The sequence below is a fragment of the Monoraphidium neglectum genome (genome assembly GCF_000611645.1).
Source record: "Monoraphidium neglectum strain SAG 48.87 unplaced genomic scaffold scaffold00057, whole genome shotgun sequence".
Classification (NCBI taxonomy): Eukaryota; Viridiplantae; Chlorophyta; class Chlorophyceae; order Sphaeropleales; family Selenastraceae; genus Monoraphidium; species Monoraphidium neglectum.
The window spans coordinates 20,505-37,968 of NW_014013571.1; the positions used below are offsets into that span (position 1 = coordinate 20,505).

Genomic DNA, 17,464 nt, shown 5'->3' on the forward strand with positions numbered 1-17,464 from the left:
AACGTGTAGCCGCCGATGGCGGGGCCGTCCACGACGCAGCGCTTGTCGCGTAGGGTCTTGGGGATGCACTGCTGGGCAGTCGTGGCGCAGCCGTCGGTGACCCTGAGGCCGGTGAAGACGGTGCCGTTGCACAGCGAGCCCAGCAGGGAGGAGGTGCAGATGTTGTCACCAGCCGCCGCGGTGCCGACGACAGGGGGCGAGTTGATGCCGGCGAGGGCGGTGTTGATGGGGGCGGCGGTGGGGGCGGTGATGGTGTAGATGATGGTCACCAGCACCTTGCCTTGGTCCTGCAGGTGGAGGAGTGATGGGCGGGGGAAAAGGCGTAGGGCATAAACGACATGACTCGGCATCTTCCTGATCTGATTTGCCATGCAACCATCCTACTAGGCAACCTGCCCTCCGCTTGAATCGCATGTGGATGCTTGACTGATTGATAGCCTGCTCACTGCAACAACAGGGGTTTTCCTTATCCTTTCCTTGGGGGTCTCCTGTAAGGAGCTGTAGGGGAATATCAAGGAATATCCAAGGAGCCTGCATCCCACTCATTGAAGATATCCTCAAACCTCGCAGCACAGGATTCTTACCAGGAGGTCGCACTTGGAGAACGCGCCAGTCACACTGGTCAGGCCAGGAACAGTCTTGATCTTGGCCACTGCGGCGTTGACGATCTCGGCCAGGCCGGGGGTCGGGTCGGGGCACCTGGCGTTGTTGGCAGTGCCGTCAGCAGGAACCAGCAGCAGGAACGAGTTGGCAACAGCGGTGACGCCGCCGGCGCCGCCGGCGCCGCCGCCGCCGTCGCCGCCGCCGCTGCCGCCGCCGCCGCCGCCGGAGCTGGGGACAACCAGGGTGGCCTTGGCAGTGACGGGCTTGATGGAGACGCCGTCGTTGATGGTGTAGTTGAAAACCACGTTGCCGGCAAAGCCCCTGAACAGCAGGAAGGAGGGCAGGCAGCAAGCACGATAAGTTTGCAGGTGAGGCAGGGTGGGTGTGGGGGGAGGGCATGCGTGAGGCGCCACCCAATTTTTAAGCGTTGCCAAGCAGCTACCCGTACCCTTGCTTGATCCAAGCAGTCCAGTTCAAGCATCGCACCCAGGCCAGCCCTGCACATTCACTGCACTCACGGGACGAGCTTCAGGGTAATGGCACCCGCGGGGGTCACAGTGACGTTGCCGGTGTTGCTGACCACGACAACCTTGCCGCCAGGGTTGGTGGTCGCGTCGTTGGCGAGCACGCCGGGCGCGGCGATCACGCAGTCGGCGTTGAAGGGGCAGTTGAAGGTGTCGTCGCCGGCGGTGGGGGCCGGGGGTGCGGGGTCCGTCACGGACAGCTGGATCAGGAGGTTCTTGGCCAGGGTGCCGTTGGTGACCAGAGAGGTGAAGGTCGTGTTGCCGGCAAAGCCCCTGCGTCCAAGAGAAGGGAAACATACTAAGCAACAATCATACAATCAACGTTAAGTCCTTCTTGCTGCGCATGCAAACTGAGTTGGCAGCCCAGAGTCCGCCCCATCACCCTGGGCAACTGGCCGGCACTCACAGCGGCGGGGTGAACGTGATGGCGCCGTCAGAGGTAACGGCGAGCGTGCCCACACCAGGCTTGGAGGTCGAAACAACAACAAAGCCGTTGGGGCTGGGCGCAGCCTTGAGCACGCCGGGCGCGGCGATCTTGCACACACCGTCACAAAGGGCAGATGAACGTGACATCGGGGGTGGTGCCCGCCGGGGCTGCAGATCATGGTGAAACGGGGGGAGGGTGGGCGAGAGGATTTGGCATCAAGTTCCGGTTTGGTGTCAATGGCACAGATTTCGGGGCACTTGATGTCAACATGACACAGATCACCCTTGATATTGAGAACATATGTTGTTTAAGATTGAATGCTGCCAATCATTGCCACCTGCTCTGCTCCAGCTCCATTAACAACCCGATGCCCAGGAATACACTCACGGACGGTGGTAGTAGAGTTGCACACAGGGCCAGCGAAGCCCGGCGTGCAGGCACACTTGTTGGTATTGATGCAAGGTCCTCCGTTCTGGCAAGTGGGGTTGCACACTGTCCCGGAAGGGGGCATACATATGAATAGAACACTATTAGAGGCACTGTGGCTCCCTCCAGCCAGGGTGTCAAATAATTAGAAAAGATAACAACTGCACCAATGTGAAGCTGCCCACCATAGTGGAGGTGGCCAGATTATGCAATTATGACCCTGTAGCTGCTCGTGGACCAATCACGCGCCACCCACCAGTACCTGCCCACTCACCCGGCGGGGGCCCCGTGCAGGTCGGGCCAGTGAAACCAGTGCGGTCGCAGTTGCAGGTGTTGTTCGACGTGCACACACCGCCGTTCTTGCACAGCCCGGGGGTGCACACTGCGAGTGGTAGGGCAGAGTTTTTAGTCAGGCGTCTTGGGGCTAGGCACAGCCACGTGCGCAACACCCCAAGCAGATTCCATGCAAGTTTCCCAAGACGACTTGATCTCATGACTTGATTTCCCCCTACCAACGGGCGTCGTGCAGGTAGGGCCAGTGAACCCGGTGCCAGTGCAGTCGCACGTGTTGGGGTCAGAGCATCGGCCACCGTTCTGGCAAGCGGGGTTGCACACTGCAGTGTGTGGCGCAGGGATGGATGCAAAGGTTTGAGATGTTGAGTGTGCTTGGGTGTACATCCCTATTGCCTCACAGCATGCATTTGCTCTCAATTTGGCTTCGATATCATTTGTGTACTTGTTTCTGTGTGCGCTGGCTACCTGTTCTGCAGCAACCCCTGAGGAGTCTAACCCCAGGCACAGCAAATCGCCCCAGCAGGATGAAAACATCTCAATTCCGACCATAAGTCAGCAACCTACCAACAGGGGTGGAGCAGATCTTGTCCGTGAAACCAGTGCCAGTGCAATCGCAGCTGAGCAGGCCGTTGCACACACCTGGGAGGGAGTGCACGATCAATGGATTTTGCGGGTGCCAAGACGTGCAAGTGTGGCGCAAGTGTGGCATGGAGCGATTGCTACACACAATTTTGCCGCATTAGTGACCTGAGGGACCAGGCCGGCTGAGACTGTCAGCAAAATCAGCTGGTCTATCATAGCAGCTCACCGCCGTTGAGGCAGCCGGGGAGGCAGACGGGCAGGGGGATTTCAGGCAGAGCTGGCAGCAGGTTGGAGATCGTCTGGCAGAGCGGCAGGGTCGAGAGCGTATCGGTGACGACCGCACAGAACATGGTGGTGCCTGCAAGTGCAACAGCAAGGGTCCAGCCAGTCAGTGGAAGGTAGGACTCGAAAAAGAGTATGCCGCGTTGGATGGCAAGGCAGAGGAGGGCACATGCTGCCAGGAACAAGCAACCAGTGGCAGACTGTCAGCCATTTCAGATTGTTGTTCAGTAAGTTATTTCTTGTCAGACTCAATGCGCACCGTTCAGGATGCCGTTGAAGGTGAACGTGCCATCCTTGTTAATGTTGATGGTGCCAACATCGGGCAGGAGGCCGAGGCCCGCAACGCTGAGGATGCCACCCAGGTTGAGGTTGGGCGAGATCACGCCGCTGAGCAGGTTGCCGGTGAAGTTGGTGCCGCCCTTGAGGTCGATGACGGTCTTGTTGCTGAACACCAGGGGCAGGATGCCCCCGACGGCGGGGATTTGCAGGTTGCGGATCAGGTCGATGCAGATGGGGGCGGTGGACAGCAGGTCGGTGACCTGGATGCACACACTGACGGAGCCTGCGGAAAGGAAAACAGCACAGGGGGCCACAATTTAGCGCTGTGGCAAGACGCGCACTGTGATGATGGCACAAACACATTGCAAGGGACCCCGATGTAGTGAGCCCCGTGCAGCATGACGCTTCTGATCAAAACATCCAAAGAAGCAGGTCATTATCATACTGTACATGCCAATCCACTGTGCAAAATCGTGTTGTGTTGTGCTCTCACCGTTCAGGTTGGGCCCGTTGTAGAGGAAGCTGCCGTCGATGCCAACCGTGATGTTGCCAATGTCGGGGAGCTTGGTGATGCCCACAACAGAGAGCAGGGCGTTGGGGTTGAGGGAGAGCACACTGGACAGCAGCGCACCCTTGCCGCCGATGAACGAGACGTCAGTGGGTGCCAGGATGAAGCTCTGGTTGCCGCCAAGGAGGTTGGTGACGAGGGGAACGGCGTTGGTGACGCCGGGCAGGAGCCCAGCCGCAGTCTCCAGCACGGGGCCCACAGCGTTGTTCAGGACGCCGTTCAGAACAGCATTGAGGCCACCACCACCCAGGAGGTCGCCGGAGGCGAGGCCCAGGATGTTGGTGAGAAGCCCGCCGTTACCAATAACGGGGACATTGCCCAGGAGGCTGCCCACAATAGGCAGGCCAGACTTGCTCAGCTGGGTGCTATTGAACAGGCCGCCGAGGACAGGCAGGCCGGACTTGCTGCCAAAGAGGCCGCCGACCAGGGGGAGGCCGCCCACAGTGCCGGACAGGAGGCCCGAGGTGGAGCCAGACAGGATGTTGCCAAGGACATCGGTGACACCACCAACAAGACCGCCAGCGAGGCCGCCCGTGAGACCGCTCAGGAGGCCCCCGGTGGCGCCAGAGGTGCCTGTGACGCCACCCAGGAGGCCGCCGCCGGTGAGGCCGGTGAGGGTGTTCAGGAGACCGGTAGGGTTGGAGCCGAGGAGGCCTGTGACGGTGCCAAGGACGCCGCTCAGGAGGCCGCCACTGCTGGTGCCACCAAGGAGGCCGCCCAGGAGGCCGCCTGAGGTGCCGCCCAGGAGGCCGCCTGAGGAACCACCCAGGAGGCCGCCAAGGAGGCCGCCAACGGGGTTGGCGACGGACCCATTGGTGACCCCCAAAGTGGTGCCCAGGAGAGCGTTGAGGATGCCAGCAACTGTGTTGAGAAGGCCGCCCAAGAGGCTGCCGCCGGTGCCGTTGGTGAGGCCGCTGGTGAGGCCACCCAGGCCACCAGTGAGGCCACCGAGCTGCTGGAGCTCACGGCCAGTGCGCTCTCCGTCAATACTGGCGGCGGCTAACGGCGCAGCGAGCAGCAGCACCGCCAGGACGACAGCGGACGCCATCGGGTGGCGGGCCATGGTGAGACTGAGGGGGAGACAAGGAGGATGAGCGGGGGACGGCAAGGGTGAGGGCAAGTCATTCACGGGAAGGGGGGTGACGGGTGAGTAGAAGGGGGTGGCGGGTGGCTGCTGACGTGAGCGTGTCAGGGCGCTACTGCCCTGGCCCGCAGGAGGGAGAAAGCTGAGCTGAATGTCTGCCATAAAGACTTGCGCCCCTGCCCGATTGAAGCGGGGAGGCCCACGGGCCACAAAAGCTGTCCGCCGCTGCAGTCCAGAGCACCAGGGGCTAAACAGGAACCCTCTACGTTACAAACCTGAGACGGCGCGAATTGTTGAGATTACACCTCCTCAAGCTTTGGGGGCCTCACCTAGCTTGCTTGGTATGCCACCAGAGATGCCGGGCGGCTGCTTGTGGTTGAGCAGCTTTGGGGTGGTCGGCCGTGCGCAGACAGCCACTTGGACCAAGCAGCTCTCTACCAAAACGCAAGCTCAACTATGCGAAAAACAACAGCATAGTCGTATGGGTTGTAATCATGCAGCGGTGCAGCTCGCAGGTCCGTCCGAGTGTTTTGCGAGCTTAGTACTGTAGCAGCAGCTTGTGGCACTGCATAGGCGAGGCAGAGGCAGGCAGGCGGACTATCTGCCAAAAAATTGATAACATTATTGTATTACAGCCTTCCCGCGGATTCACCTTCGCACCAGATCTCTATGCCGAGTGACCTTGGACCATGGCCTTCCCTTGTGGCCGCCAGTGGACGGGAAAGGCTCTCAACGCGTGGTTTCATGGCTTCTCTCGACCCTTCACAAAGAAGCCGCGTGGCCTGCGGCCTACGGCGCTCCCGAATTGCGATTACAAAGCAAGCATCTGCCGTTTCACCTAGCATGCAGCATGACGCACGACAGTTGCAGGTGCACTACGCCCGCACCGTCCAACCGAAATTGGGGACAGAAGCGACAGGGATTTAGCAGTATGTGAAGGGGTGGCTGTGGACTGCCTGGAACGCAATCAGCTGGCCAGGACGCCGCCGGTGACGATATTCTTGGCAAGCGTGAGGAGAGAGAGAGAGAGAGAGACTACGCAGGCTGTGACGCCCGCGTAAATTAAGGAAGAGGGGGCTGGCTTGCGGGGGCCGAGGCCGCCGCGCCGCCCCCTCACCAAGGCAAGCGTGAGGACAGGTTACTCCGGGGATCACAGCCTGGCGCACTCTGCTTAGAACGCCTCTGCCGGCCACACGCATGAGGCAGGCTCGTCAAAAGCGCAGCGTGCTGTGCCTGCTGCAACCTCGCCCCGAACGCGGCGTGCCGCTGCGCCCATCAGTGTGGCTGTTGCGCCCGACCTTGACGACGCCATCGGCGGGCGGGGGTGCCCAGCACATGGCGTCCAGCCAGTGGCCACACACCACGTAGGCGATGGCACCAGCAATCTCGCGCTGCAGGGGCAGGAGCTACGCAGCACAACTGCAGTTGGCACCGAGCAAGCTCCTCCTCGTACTCTGTTGGCAAGGGTAGAGAGGGCAACGGGGATTGCTGTGATGATAGCACCGTGCCGTGACGGCATTTCGGCAACCTCACATATCGCCAGCATCATGGCAAACTCACACAACAGGCAGCACAAGTGGGCGTGAGCCTTGTGCATATCCCAACCAAGCCTCCCCAGATATTGTCACGTTTGCTGCCAGCACCTCGAACGTCCCACCCTGCACCAGCGCTGCGTTAACCCCATCGGGATCCCACAGCTTGAGCTGGATGGTGCGGCTGGGCACACCACCCAGCAGCGCAGGCGCAGTTGGCAACCTGTTGTGCCTCTTGCGCGGGGCTTGTGAGCCGCTGCTGCCACGCCGTCAGCGAACGGTGAGGTGACTGCGGCCGCCACCGCCTGCGCGCAGCTGCCAATGGTGTCAACCAAGTCTGCCCTGTCTTGCTACTCTGCTCCGTCCTCTTCGCCAAGTGGGAGCCGCCAGCTTGTAACGGGATACTGCGTACCCCGCCACACTGTGTGCACCAGCCATGACCTGGCGTGACAGGCGCAGCAGTGAATGCAGGTGGCTGGGCAGGCCCCCTCGCAGCAGTGTGCGCCGTGCAGCCGCTGCTCCTTTGACTTTGCCAAATTGCCTGCTGCCCCTCCTGCTCCGCGTCTGCCGATTTCTGGCGCGTTGATTAGCATATTGCGATGCGTGCGCCTCACTGGTCTCGTCACAATGGGGAATCAAACTTTGTGATTGACCCGAGTGATCCCGCGGAGGCCGAGGCGCAGGCTCCTGCTGCTTGTTCAGGAAGGAACTTGTTCTGTTTTATATCTATTGTTGACGGGGAGAGCTGCGGAAAGCGGTTGGCAGGTCACCATGACTCCGCCGACGCCTGCGTGGTAGCTGCAGCAGGCCCCAGCTGAGCTGAGCTGGTACAGCCTGCTGTTGTGCCCTGCTCCTGGGAGCTATGATCTTTCAGCTCCAGGAGTGTTAAAGGAATATCACACTTGTTGAAGAAGCCGGAAGCCCCGCAGGAAGCATTGTACTTTCTTTGGTTGAGAATAAATTGGAGAGCGAGTTCTGCTCGAAAAAAGAAAATACGTATGCAACCAGCGACTTGACGATCAGAGTCCACCAGCGGATTCGCACCCCTCCGTCCGCGCCACAGCGAGCAACCCAGGACCGGCGCCCAGCCGCCGTCCGCGCTCCCTTCTCCACCGGCGACAGCCATCGGCGGCGACAGCGCCCGCGCGCGCGCCGCAAGCATCCTCGGGTACCCTACAGATCGCCTCCCGTGACCGTCCGGGCCCGGGCCAGCGTTGTTCCCGAGCACCAGCAGAGGTCCCCCTACCGACTGAGCCAGCTGTGATTGCTGAGCGCAGCAATCCGAGACCGCAGCAATCCGAGACCGCAGCAATCCGAGACTGCAGCTCGCTTGGGTTCAAGTTGACCATTGCGCCGAACATGCCGACTGCCTGTCACACAACAAATCCCCGGCTGCGCATCGGCGTGATCGAACCCGGGCTGCCCACCACCTGGCTGCTGGCTGCCTGACACGATTGGTTGATGCACGCGTCACGCATGCATCACAAGCCGGCTGCTGGGTGAATGGGGTGTCATCAAGTGCAGCCGCCTGCGCGCCAAACGCTCTGCCAGCTCGCATGCGGCAATGATGCAGCACGCAGTCAGCTTCCGGCAAGTGTGGGTCGTCGGCTTGCGCAGCTTTGGCCCTTGTGTCCACCGCTTCCGCTGCCAGCTGCGCTTCACCCACGGGACCATAACTGCATGCTGGTCCAACGCGCCCCTGCTGCCTCCGTTGTTGCTGGCGGTAATCAAACTCCTGCAACGTGCGCCTGCTGGCCCGCACAGCAACCTGCTGTCCACCAAGGCCGCAGTACAGCCACGTGCTGCCAAGCGCAGACACGCGTCCGTCTCGGGGCACAATTGGCCGAATTGGGTAGTTAGGTTATGCCAACTTTAGCAAATAGGCCCCCGGTATGTATGCACGCGACGCATGCGCGCGAGGCACCCACACACGCGGCGCCTGCGTGCGAGCCACCCCGCCAGATGCCCACCGTATTCTTCACCGTATTTTATGGACCCCCACCGTGCCACCTGTATAACACCGTATTGTATCGTATCATACCGTATCTCAGTATCGTATCACACCGTACCAAACATCCCTGCGAGCTGCTGGTGTTTAGCGGGTGCCTGCAGGGGCACTTAGCGCTCGCCGGCCGCATACAGTACCAGCATGCTGTACACCACTGACAGGAACAACCCGGGTGCAGCAGAACGCCGCAGCGTACGCCCACAGCAGCCCGTGTGCATCCAAACATGCATCAGGGCTGCTGGCAGCGCAGCGCGTGCATGCGCAACACTTGCAGCAGGGCGCTTGTCTCCACCCTTCAAAATCTTTCACCGAAGTCGGCGTTTGGCTGAGCTGCCAGGAGGTGCGCTACACGAGTTGTGCTGTAGTATACCAGCTTGATGCAGCGCATGGCCAACTTGCTGTTGACATTGCGTTCAGCTGTACCACCTGCATGCTGTGTGTATGTGATATCTTAGCGAGGTGCGCTGGTGCCATGTGCACCTGGCTGGCAGGCGCTGCTCGAGCCTCTCTTCGTCTCGGCGGCTTCATTGCGTTTGCCGAGGTCGAACTGGCTGTCCGGGCTAGGGGACTGTGGCGAGGAGGTGGGGGCTTGGCCCATGCCCCGCCAGCGCGGGCGCTTTTCGCCGTCCTGTCGCATTCTGACGCGCTGCTTGCTGTTGCCCCTGGATTCGATATCATTTTGCGTGCATTGCATGCCCGAGGAGCTGGCAGGTTTGCTGCCACCTGGCCTGCCTGTTGCACAACATCAATAGGATACGAATTGTTACCACATCGCATGGTCCCCCGCTTCAGAAGCCATCCCTGCAGTGATGAGTCACCAGGCACACAAAAATCGGGCAGTCTCCCACAACAGCATTGACTCACAACTGCTTCACAAAAGAAACAGCAATACAGGTTTGAATAGACTACAAATACTGTCTGCACAGCCGACTCAAGCCAAGCATGCTGTTGGCTAAATCTGGACCCATGTACAATACCGGCAGCGGCCGCACGCTGATGACCAGGCTGGAGATGCACTGCATGACAGCAACATGTATATCAGGGCCCCGGTTCAAACAATGTCTAAAGCAACTGCTGCTCTCACTCATGCTGCTGCTGCTGCTGCTGCTGCTGCTGCTGCTGCCGCTGCTTGCACAGCTGCCGCTTTGCCTGCTCGCACTGCTGCCTGTGCCCCGTCCGCGCCCAGTGGTTGCGGCAGCAGGCCTGGCTGCAGTAGCGCACACCCGTCAGCGCGCCGCACCCCGCGCAGCGCCGCAGCGCCGCGCCCTGCGAGGACGTCCTGCCGCAATACGCGCAGCAACGGCGCGGCGAGCTGCGCCTGTCGGCCTCGCCGCGCAGTTGTGGGGGGCTGATGGGTTCATAACTCTCCCCAGCCCCCCCTTTGACTTTTCGCGCCTCCCGATCGCTCAACTCCAAGATCAGCTGCAGTGCCAGCAAGGTCACCCGCCTGGCGGTCGGGGGCATCGAACGCATCTCTGCCAGGCCGTAGCGCGGCGCGACACGCGAGCATGCGGGCGCCCGCTGGGCAGACCCCGCACGGCCGGCTGCTGGGCAGGCGCTGCACTTCTGATTGTCCGATATTGGCGAATTGCTCCCAAGCGCAGGGCTAGGCAAGGTCCGCACCAGGGCAAATAGATGGCCGTTGAACGGCAGGTGCTGCGTTCCCCGTCCGCTGTCTGTGTGCGCCTGAGCCTGCTCCTTCTCTGCAGCCTCCTCCTCTGCCGTCTCCTCCTCAGTTTTCCCAAGCTGCTGCTGCTGCTGCTGCTGCTGCTGCTGCTGCTGGGTATCCAGCTCCTGCTGATTGAACAGCTGCCGCTGCCACGCAACCCTCTCGGTCGTCGCCTCTGGATCAACCCAAGCCGCCACCCTGCTTGCCAATACTGTGTCCGCCGGCAACGACTCCGCGTGATTGTGATGCCACCGGTGCTGCAAACGCTGCAACAGCTTCGCCCGCAAATCGCTGATGGCGAGTGCGCCGCGCCCGCTGCCGTCCGACAAAATGATACGCATGGCCACACCCTCCAACTGCCGTGCAAGCAGGCACTTCAACAGCAACTGCGCTCATCCGCGCCGCCGGGGCCGCCGCGCGCCGCCCGCGCCTAGAGCGACGGCGCGCCGCGCCTCGACCACCGCCAGGGCCAGCCGCGCGCGCGTGGCCAGCTCCGCGCAGCCGCCGATCTGCGCGAGAGCCGCGGCGAGGGCGTCCCATTGGCTGCCGGCTGCAACTCCAAGGTCAGGGGGGCCCCTGATTGGCCCCTGCCGCCGCCGCCGCCGCCATCAGGGCCCAGGCTGTCGCCATCACTGACCGTCGGGGATGCCGTCGATGCCGTCACAACAAACTCCCACTCGTCCCCACCTGGCGTCCGCAGCAGCAGCAAGTTGGTCAAGATCACGAGCAGCGCCACCAACATGTCTTGCAAGCCGTCCGCGCGCGCGTCCTCCGCAGCTGCTGCTCGGCCCGCCGAGGCGTCCTCCGCGCCCGACCGCCCCTCGCCCTGCCGCAGGCTGCACTGCCGCAGGCGCCGCGCTCGCTGCCGATCGAGCTCAGACATCGGCAGCGCCGCAGCAGGGCGGGCGCGTGCCGGACAAAGCCGCACCACGCCTCTGCGAGGTCGTCCCCACAAGAGCAGAGCGACTTGATGAGCAACGCCTAGAAATGCGCGCTGGCGACCGCCACCGCGGCGTGCACCTGCACGCTACAGGGAGCGGGGTGCCCGGCCTCCGCCATGCGGGCGGCCGCCCCCGGTTCGGACTCGTGCATGCACAGCGCCGCCAGCAATGGCGCGAGCAGGCAGTGCCCGCCAAACTCTGGCGGCGGCCGCGGCTCCCCGAGGCGCGCCAGCCGCGCGAGCGCGACGGCGGCGGCGCTCATGGTGGGGAGCCACGCGGCGCCGTAGCAGTTGGAGAGGCGCCAGCGGGTGTTTCCGACCAGCTGGCTGACGAGCCAAATGAGGTCGTCGTCCTGCAAGAGGGTCTCGGCCAAGCAGGGCTGATCGCTCGCGACTCCAAGGGGTTCCAGGGCGGGCCCCGCCCAAGTCAGCGCCAGCGGCGAGAACGCCGGCTCCCCAGGCGCGCGTCCAGTGTCGGGCCGCAGCGCCGTGAGCGCGCCTGCGAGCGCCGCGGCGAGGTCGTGCGCCGCGGCCGCCGAAAGCAGAGGGGCTGCGTGCGGCGCGCAGAGCGCGGCGAGGCGCGGGGTCGTCCCCGGGGATACGACTGTGGGGTGGCCCTGGTCGCTCGCAACGACTTCCTGCCGGCCCCACTGCTGTGGCTGCGGCAGCATGGCCGCCTCATCGGCCGCCAGGTGCGCGGCAGCTTCGGGGCTGCAAGACAGCTCCGCGTCCAGCGCTCGCAGCGCCGACCTGCGCGGCTCCCCGTAGCGGCACGGGGCGCAGCGGTGGCAAGGGGGCTGAGGTGGCATGTGCTGGGCAGCCAAAAGGAGGGTCTTACAGGTCGTGCGCAGCGCAAAACCCTGCGGCGCCAAAGCACGCACGTGCACATGCCATGCATCCATGTACATAGACACCCACATGCGCACCCACAGTCAGATACGAGGTAGGGCCGCATCGCGCGATGGCACAGCCCAGGTCTTGCGGCGTGCCCGCATCAGCGCCCAACGCAGGGGCCCACCTCCGTGTCTGCAGCGCAGGGCTCCCGGCACGCCAGCCGCGCCAGCCGGATCGGCACGGTGTTGACCATGGCGGAAACAGCAAAGACGCGGTGCTCCTCCTCAACCACCGCCTGCATCAGCTTCAGCCCCGATACCAGCGCGTCCCGAACCTCCTGGGGCACGGCGTCAGCGTTGGTGCTGCTTCTGGTGGTGTCCTAGAGAGGGGGCGCGGGCGGCTGGGTCGGGCTGGGGCACGATGTGTACACGCGCGAGCAGGAATGATGATCTGCACACATGCTCGCTTGCAAACGTACACACTGATGCCAACACATGCTCACACGCGTGGGCATGCACGCATGCACGCATGCTGACGCACACATGCGCACGCATATGCGCACGCAAACGCATAGACATCACCTTGTTCGGCACCAACGCGGCAAACGTGACCAACAGCAGCGTCTGATGCCTGTCACTCAGGCTTTCCAGCAACAGCCCCTGCCGCCACCCGCCTGCACTGCCCCAGGCCGCGACCGGACCCAGCCCCACGGGGGCGGCATCCAGCAGCACCAGCAGCGCCCCGAACGCCGCGCGCGCGCACCGCGCCTTGGGCGAGCCCGCGCGCATGCAGGCGGCGGTGAGGAGGGCGTCCAGGGCCACCAGCGCGCGCGCGCGCCCTCAGCGCCGGTGAGGGCGGCGATGTGCTTGGCAACGTCCAACACGTGCTTCATGACCTCCATGTGGGTGCTGCAGGCACGGGCGCGGAGGCCACAGGGGGGGGGGTGGTAAAACAAGTGTTGAGGGCGGCTGCGTGGATCTGTGTGGCGGCAGCTGTTGCTGACAGACAGCCCGATACTATCCCGCGAGAGCCCTGAGTTCCTGCCTCTGAGGGGCCAGGGCGCCCTGCGAGCGCCGACGCGGGCGCCTTGGGCTTGCGCCTGTCCCGCAGACCGCCGCACGTGCTGCGGTCAGAGACGTCAAAGCAGCCCGCCAGCGCCGCCAGCGCACAGGGCTCCTGGAGCAGCCGCAGCGCCACGGACCGGTTCCCCAGCGTCAGCGCCGCGAGCGCAGCCGCCGCGTCGCGCTGTGTGTAGACGTTGGCGCTTGTGAGGGCCGTCACGGCGCGCGGCAGGAGGCTGGGCTCCTCCAACAACTGGGGCTGGCGGGCGGCCGCATTGCCTGCAGCGCAGATGCCGGGAGTGTGGCAGCACGCGGAGCGCGGGCGGGGGCGATGACCTGGAGAGGCGGTGCGCGGCGCTGCGACGGGGCCGCTGGGGCTGCGACGAGGCCGCCGCTCGTCTTCCAGCGGCTGCGCGTCAGCTCGGTCGCCCAGAGGCCCGGCTTGGGCCGGGGCGCTCGCGCGCGGCGCCGCTCACCCTGAGACAGGACCTCACACTGCAGCACTACCTGCACCGCCCCCGCGCCGGCGGTGCGGAGGCCCGCCACCAGGGACTGCAGCGGGAGCGGCGCGGCGCCAGGGACCGCAACGTTGCAGACCCAAGGGCGCGTGCCAGGGCGTGTGCATGTGGGCCGAGCGCGCCCGCTGAAGAGCGCCACCATCATTGTGTGTTTGGCCCTGGCATGCGAGACCGCTTGCGAGGAGCCCTCACCGTAAGCAATGCGGGCGCTACTGGCGAGGCCCTGTCGGCTCGCGCCGCCGCATCCAGCGCGTCGAGAGAGTCTGAGGCCCGGTCGAAGGTCGAGCCCCCGCCCCTTGTCTTGCGCTTCAGGACATGCAGAACTTCACGGACGGCACCGTCGATCGAGAGTTCGGCGCCTACGTCCGAGCCGGCTGCTTCGCTCATGGTGCCTGCCGCGCCTACCGCTGATGGACAGGACACATAACTAATTTTTCCCGTTTCGTGAATTTACACATATGTGTGCTTTCCTGGGCTGGTTGTTTAGCACTATCCTGTCGCGGATCTTCCAGGAGTTGTGTCGGGGAAAGACAACAAGCGAAATGATGCACAGCAACTCAGTGCCTGTCGGCGATTGGTAGCAGCTGTTTTGGTGGCTGTGGGCCACGCAGCACTCGCCGAGTTGGGTGTGACAGTTGTATGACAAATTGGCGTCTGAGCAGCAGGTGTAGGTGCATACTGTGCATGCAGAGCGCCCGCCTGGCACAACGTGACTTTGCTGGTTAGCAAGGAAGCTTGCGACAACGTTGCTGGCTCTGCGTCGTTGCTCTGCGCACGTGTGTCCGCTGCGCCCCATCCCTCCAGCTGCACCCAACTCATCCTCTGCCACCCTCCCAGCCCCCCTCCCTCCTCATTGTCCCGTCTTCTGTCCCAACTCGTCCCCCTCCCTCCCCCCGCTCTCTATGTTGATTTTGCTTGTCTGTTAGTTGCGGTTGCGTCGGGTGGCGGTTTCAGCCGCCTTGCAGCCCTGTCGTGTGCTTGTTATGATTTTTTTGGAGGGGGGGGGGGGTGCGCCGTGCGGCCGGCCTGCCCTATGGCGGGCTTACTCATAAAGCTTTTTTAGGTCACTCTTCCTGGAGGACTGAGCTGTGCGGCTGCTTCGATTATTTTTAATGCTTGCGCAGGTGTGCGCTCACTTGGGGACTCCTAGAAGTGTGTGGGTGCCCCCGACTGTACTCTTTTCAAGGTCAGCCAGCTTGCATCTCCACCCAGCCATTTGCGCGCCCTGGCATCACTCCATCACATGTGTCTCCATGCAACTTCGTGGAACTCCTGAAACTTCCCCACAACCCCCATCTAGTTCGTTTGGCAGCACATTCAGCTGACATGCTCTCGTCGTATCTGGGGCTGTGGGTTACACATGCAGTGGACCGTCAGACGCCTACTCAGAAGCGACCAGGTAGATATCAAGCCGGTGCGAGATACGTGCACCCGACCCACCGCAGCGTGTGGTTGGCTTGCCGAAAGCAAGCGTGTTGTTGTGCATCAATCCATACCCCGTTTCAAGTTCGTCGAGAGTGGTTTTCATACGCCCCCAGGTGTTTGGGCAACGGGTGGGCCAAGGCAAGGAAGTCGGCAGGTGCTCCAGTCGGATCAGCAGACTACGTCCGCAACACCGCGAAGCAACCGTTTACACTTGGATCCCATCCTGCCTGCGTCAATACAGATCATCCATGCCTGCCGTGGGTGCTGAAACTCGACAGGGAGTGCATAACCAAGCACGCCCATGGCACCACCACAAAGGGACGGGACTGCGAGCGTCCGGGCCAGAACTGTGAGAGAGGGAGTCCAGGCAATAACACCCAAAAGCAACCTCGCCTCGTATGGTGCGCGTACATCACAACGCACATCACACATGAGAAAGGTTGGGCGGGCACCAGGAAGTGACCAGCGATGGTTAGGCGCGCCAAATCCAGGCCAGGCGTGCCTCACAGGCGGGCACCAAACATCGTTGCTCGCCAGACATTAACACCATGCTGCTGCGATGAATGCCGTGAGCACTGCAAAGGTTGATTCCGCCGTCCCGCCCCTGGCAGTACAATTCACAGCCATGTGAGTGCCCGTTCTTTTTGCCCAAACTGGGCACCCGCCGCATCCACAGCCTGGTTGGCCAATGACACATGTCGTAACAATAATGCGTGCTCGGCAGCTGAAACTGCTGTTGTCCCGATGCATGTCGGAAGGCAAGCTCGCGAGGGGATGGGCTGGAGCACCCAAGGGAGGGTCGCTCACATCCGCAAGGGAAGATATGCTTATGCGTACCCCTCCCTCAGGCAGAACCCCTGACAGGAGACCGCAAGCATGTTCACACGCACAGACGAAGAAGACAGACGTGTTGTGTAGAGAGATAAGGCTACTTCATCACAAGGATTCCACTAAATGTCACCAGCAGGTGTTCGCAAAGGGGCATGCCTGTGCATCCGGAGTTGCGAGCCATTCTTGCCCATCATGCGATGGCCAGTGCCAGCGTAGCAGAAACAGCATCCCACACACTTCCATGGCCATGTGGGGCAGCTGTGCAGCCACAGCATGGGGGCAGGCACCGCAGAAGATGCGCCACAGGGCGAAAAGGCCGTGGGCAGGAGCAGCAGCACGTCGCAGCAAAAGCTGCGTGCGCATGCGCAACCAGTTATGGTCGGTGCACGGGATGCTCGGACACAACACCAGGCAGGAAACCAGGCAGAACCAGGCATGCATGGTCCACCAAGGCTGCTGTCCCACCCGGCGCCAGGCCCTCACATCTGTGCCTTTCCCCGCGCCACTGGGTGCATCACCCAGAAAGCTGCGGGTCCGCGCGCAAGGTGCTCGGACCCCAGCGGGGGTGCACACGCGAGTGGAGCACAGCAGCTGCACTGCTCATGGCTGTGCGCCAATGTGCATGGATGGTGCAGCGTCGCCCAGCTTGCGCCAGTGCTTATGCAAGGCACTGCTGGCCCACGAGGACGTCGGTGGTGATGAGGTTCAGCACCGGCTTACGGCCGGTCGACCTGCACACGCAGCCGGCATCGAAGTCCTTGTTGGTGATCTTGACACCACCGGACAGCGTGGGGGTGACGGTTGAGTCGCTGGGAGTGGCGCAAGACGAGATGTCGTTGAACCTGCAACGGTCACATCACAAAGGTTGGGACATCATGGTCAGAGTCATTCCTGGAAGTGCAGGGCCTTTGCAGCTGTTGCCGCGCACGGGCCTCGGATCTGGAAAATGCCGTGTCTTGTCATCCAATCTTAGCAGCGCCCCAACACAAGCAAATCTCTGTGCACTACACACCTGCTCTTGCTGCAGGTGGCGACGACGGTGTGCTGGCGACCGATGACGAACCGTTGCACCGACTCGAACTCCAGACCCAGGGTGCCGTTGTTGCAAGTGGCGGTGGCGGCGCCGGCAGTGAGGAACTTGTTGGTGCACCTGAGGGGGTTGCTCCTGCTCGGCTTGGGCACGCACACCTGAGCAAGACGGAGTAAAGCAGGTGAGGTGTTGAGCTTTCATAATGATTGCGAACAGCCGGAGGGCTGCTTTGCCGACGCATGCACAAATGGAACCAGCCATCGCAAAGGGTCCAGCGGGGCAGGGGGCAGCACATACCTTGGCAGCGAACCCAACGCTGAAGGGGTAGTTGGCCGGGATATGGGTGACATTGAACTTGGGCAGCTTGGTGGTCCTGTAGAGTGCGCAGGGGATAAATAGCAAATCAGTGCTTGCCGTGTGGTCTCTTCACCCCTCTGTGTCGCATCCACCAAAACTACAGCCTTGAGCAGCGGGCACATGCGCCAATGATCCAGCTGCTGGGCCCTACAACCTAGCATTGTACAAGTACCACACACCATGCCTCTGG

The 17,464-nt window shown here is 62.6% G+C and overlaps 3 protein-coding genes across 3 annotated transcripts in view; all 3 read right to left on the minus strand.

Moving 5' to 3' along the window:
- The window catches only part of MNEG_0673 (hypothetical protein), a gene marked incomplete at both ends in the record, with an annotated part of 6,705 nt that extends 1,657 nt beyond the window's left edge, over nt 1-5,048 (minus strand). The window contains 9 exons of the mRNA XM_014050843.1: nt 70-287; nt 585-924; nt 1,122-1,400; nt 1,679-1,721; nt 2,255-2,362; nt 2,839-2,913; nt 3,083-3,214; nt 3,398-3,700; nt 3,911-5,048. Of these exons, the coding sequence (XP_013906297.1) occupies nt 70-287; nt 585-924; nt 1,122-1,400; nt 1,679-1,721; nt 2,255-2,362; nt 2,839-2,913; nt 3,083-3,214; nt 3,398-3,700; nt 3,911-5,048 (2,636 nt within the window). The remainder of the gene's footprint in view (nt 1-69; nt 288-584; nt 925-1,121; nt 1,401-1,678; nt 1,722-2,254; nt 2,363-2,838; nt 2,914-3,082; nt 3,215-3,397; nt 3,701-3,910) is intronic.
- Nucleotides 5,049-9,689: 4,641 nt separating this feature from the next.
- MNEG_0674 (hypothetical protein) lies at nt 9,690-10,619 on the minus strand (the record flags this gene model as incomplete). The annotated part of the gene is made up of 1 exon (XM_014050844.1): nt 9,690-10,619. One exon carries the CDS (start codon nt 10,617-10,619, stop codon nt 9,690-9,692), a length of 930 nt encoding a protein of 309 aa, XP_013906298.1.
- A 5,926-nt stretch (nt 10,620-16,545) lies between these two features.
- MNEG_0675 (hypothetical protein) overlaps nt 16,546-17,464 on the minus strand; it is a gene marked incomplete at both ends in the record, with an annotated part of 6,089 nt that continues 5,170 nt past the window's right edge. The window contains 3 exons of the mRNA XM_014050845.1: nt 16,546-16,729; nt 16,900-17,075; nt 17,215-17,290. Coding sequence (XP_013906299.1) covers nt 16,546-16,729; nt 16,900-17,075; nt 17,215-17,290 — 436 coding nt within the window. The remainder of the gene's footprint in view (nt 16,730-16,899; nt 17,076-17,214; nt 17,291-17,464) is intronic.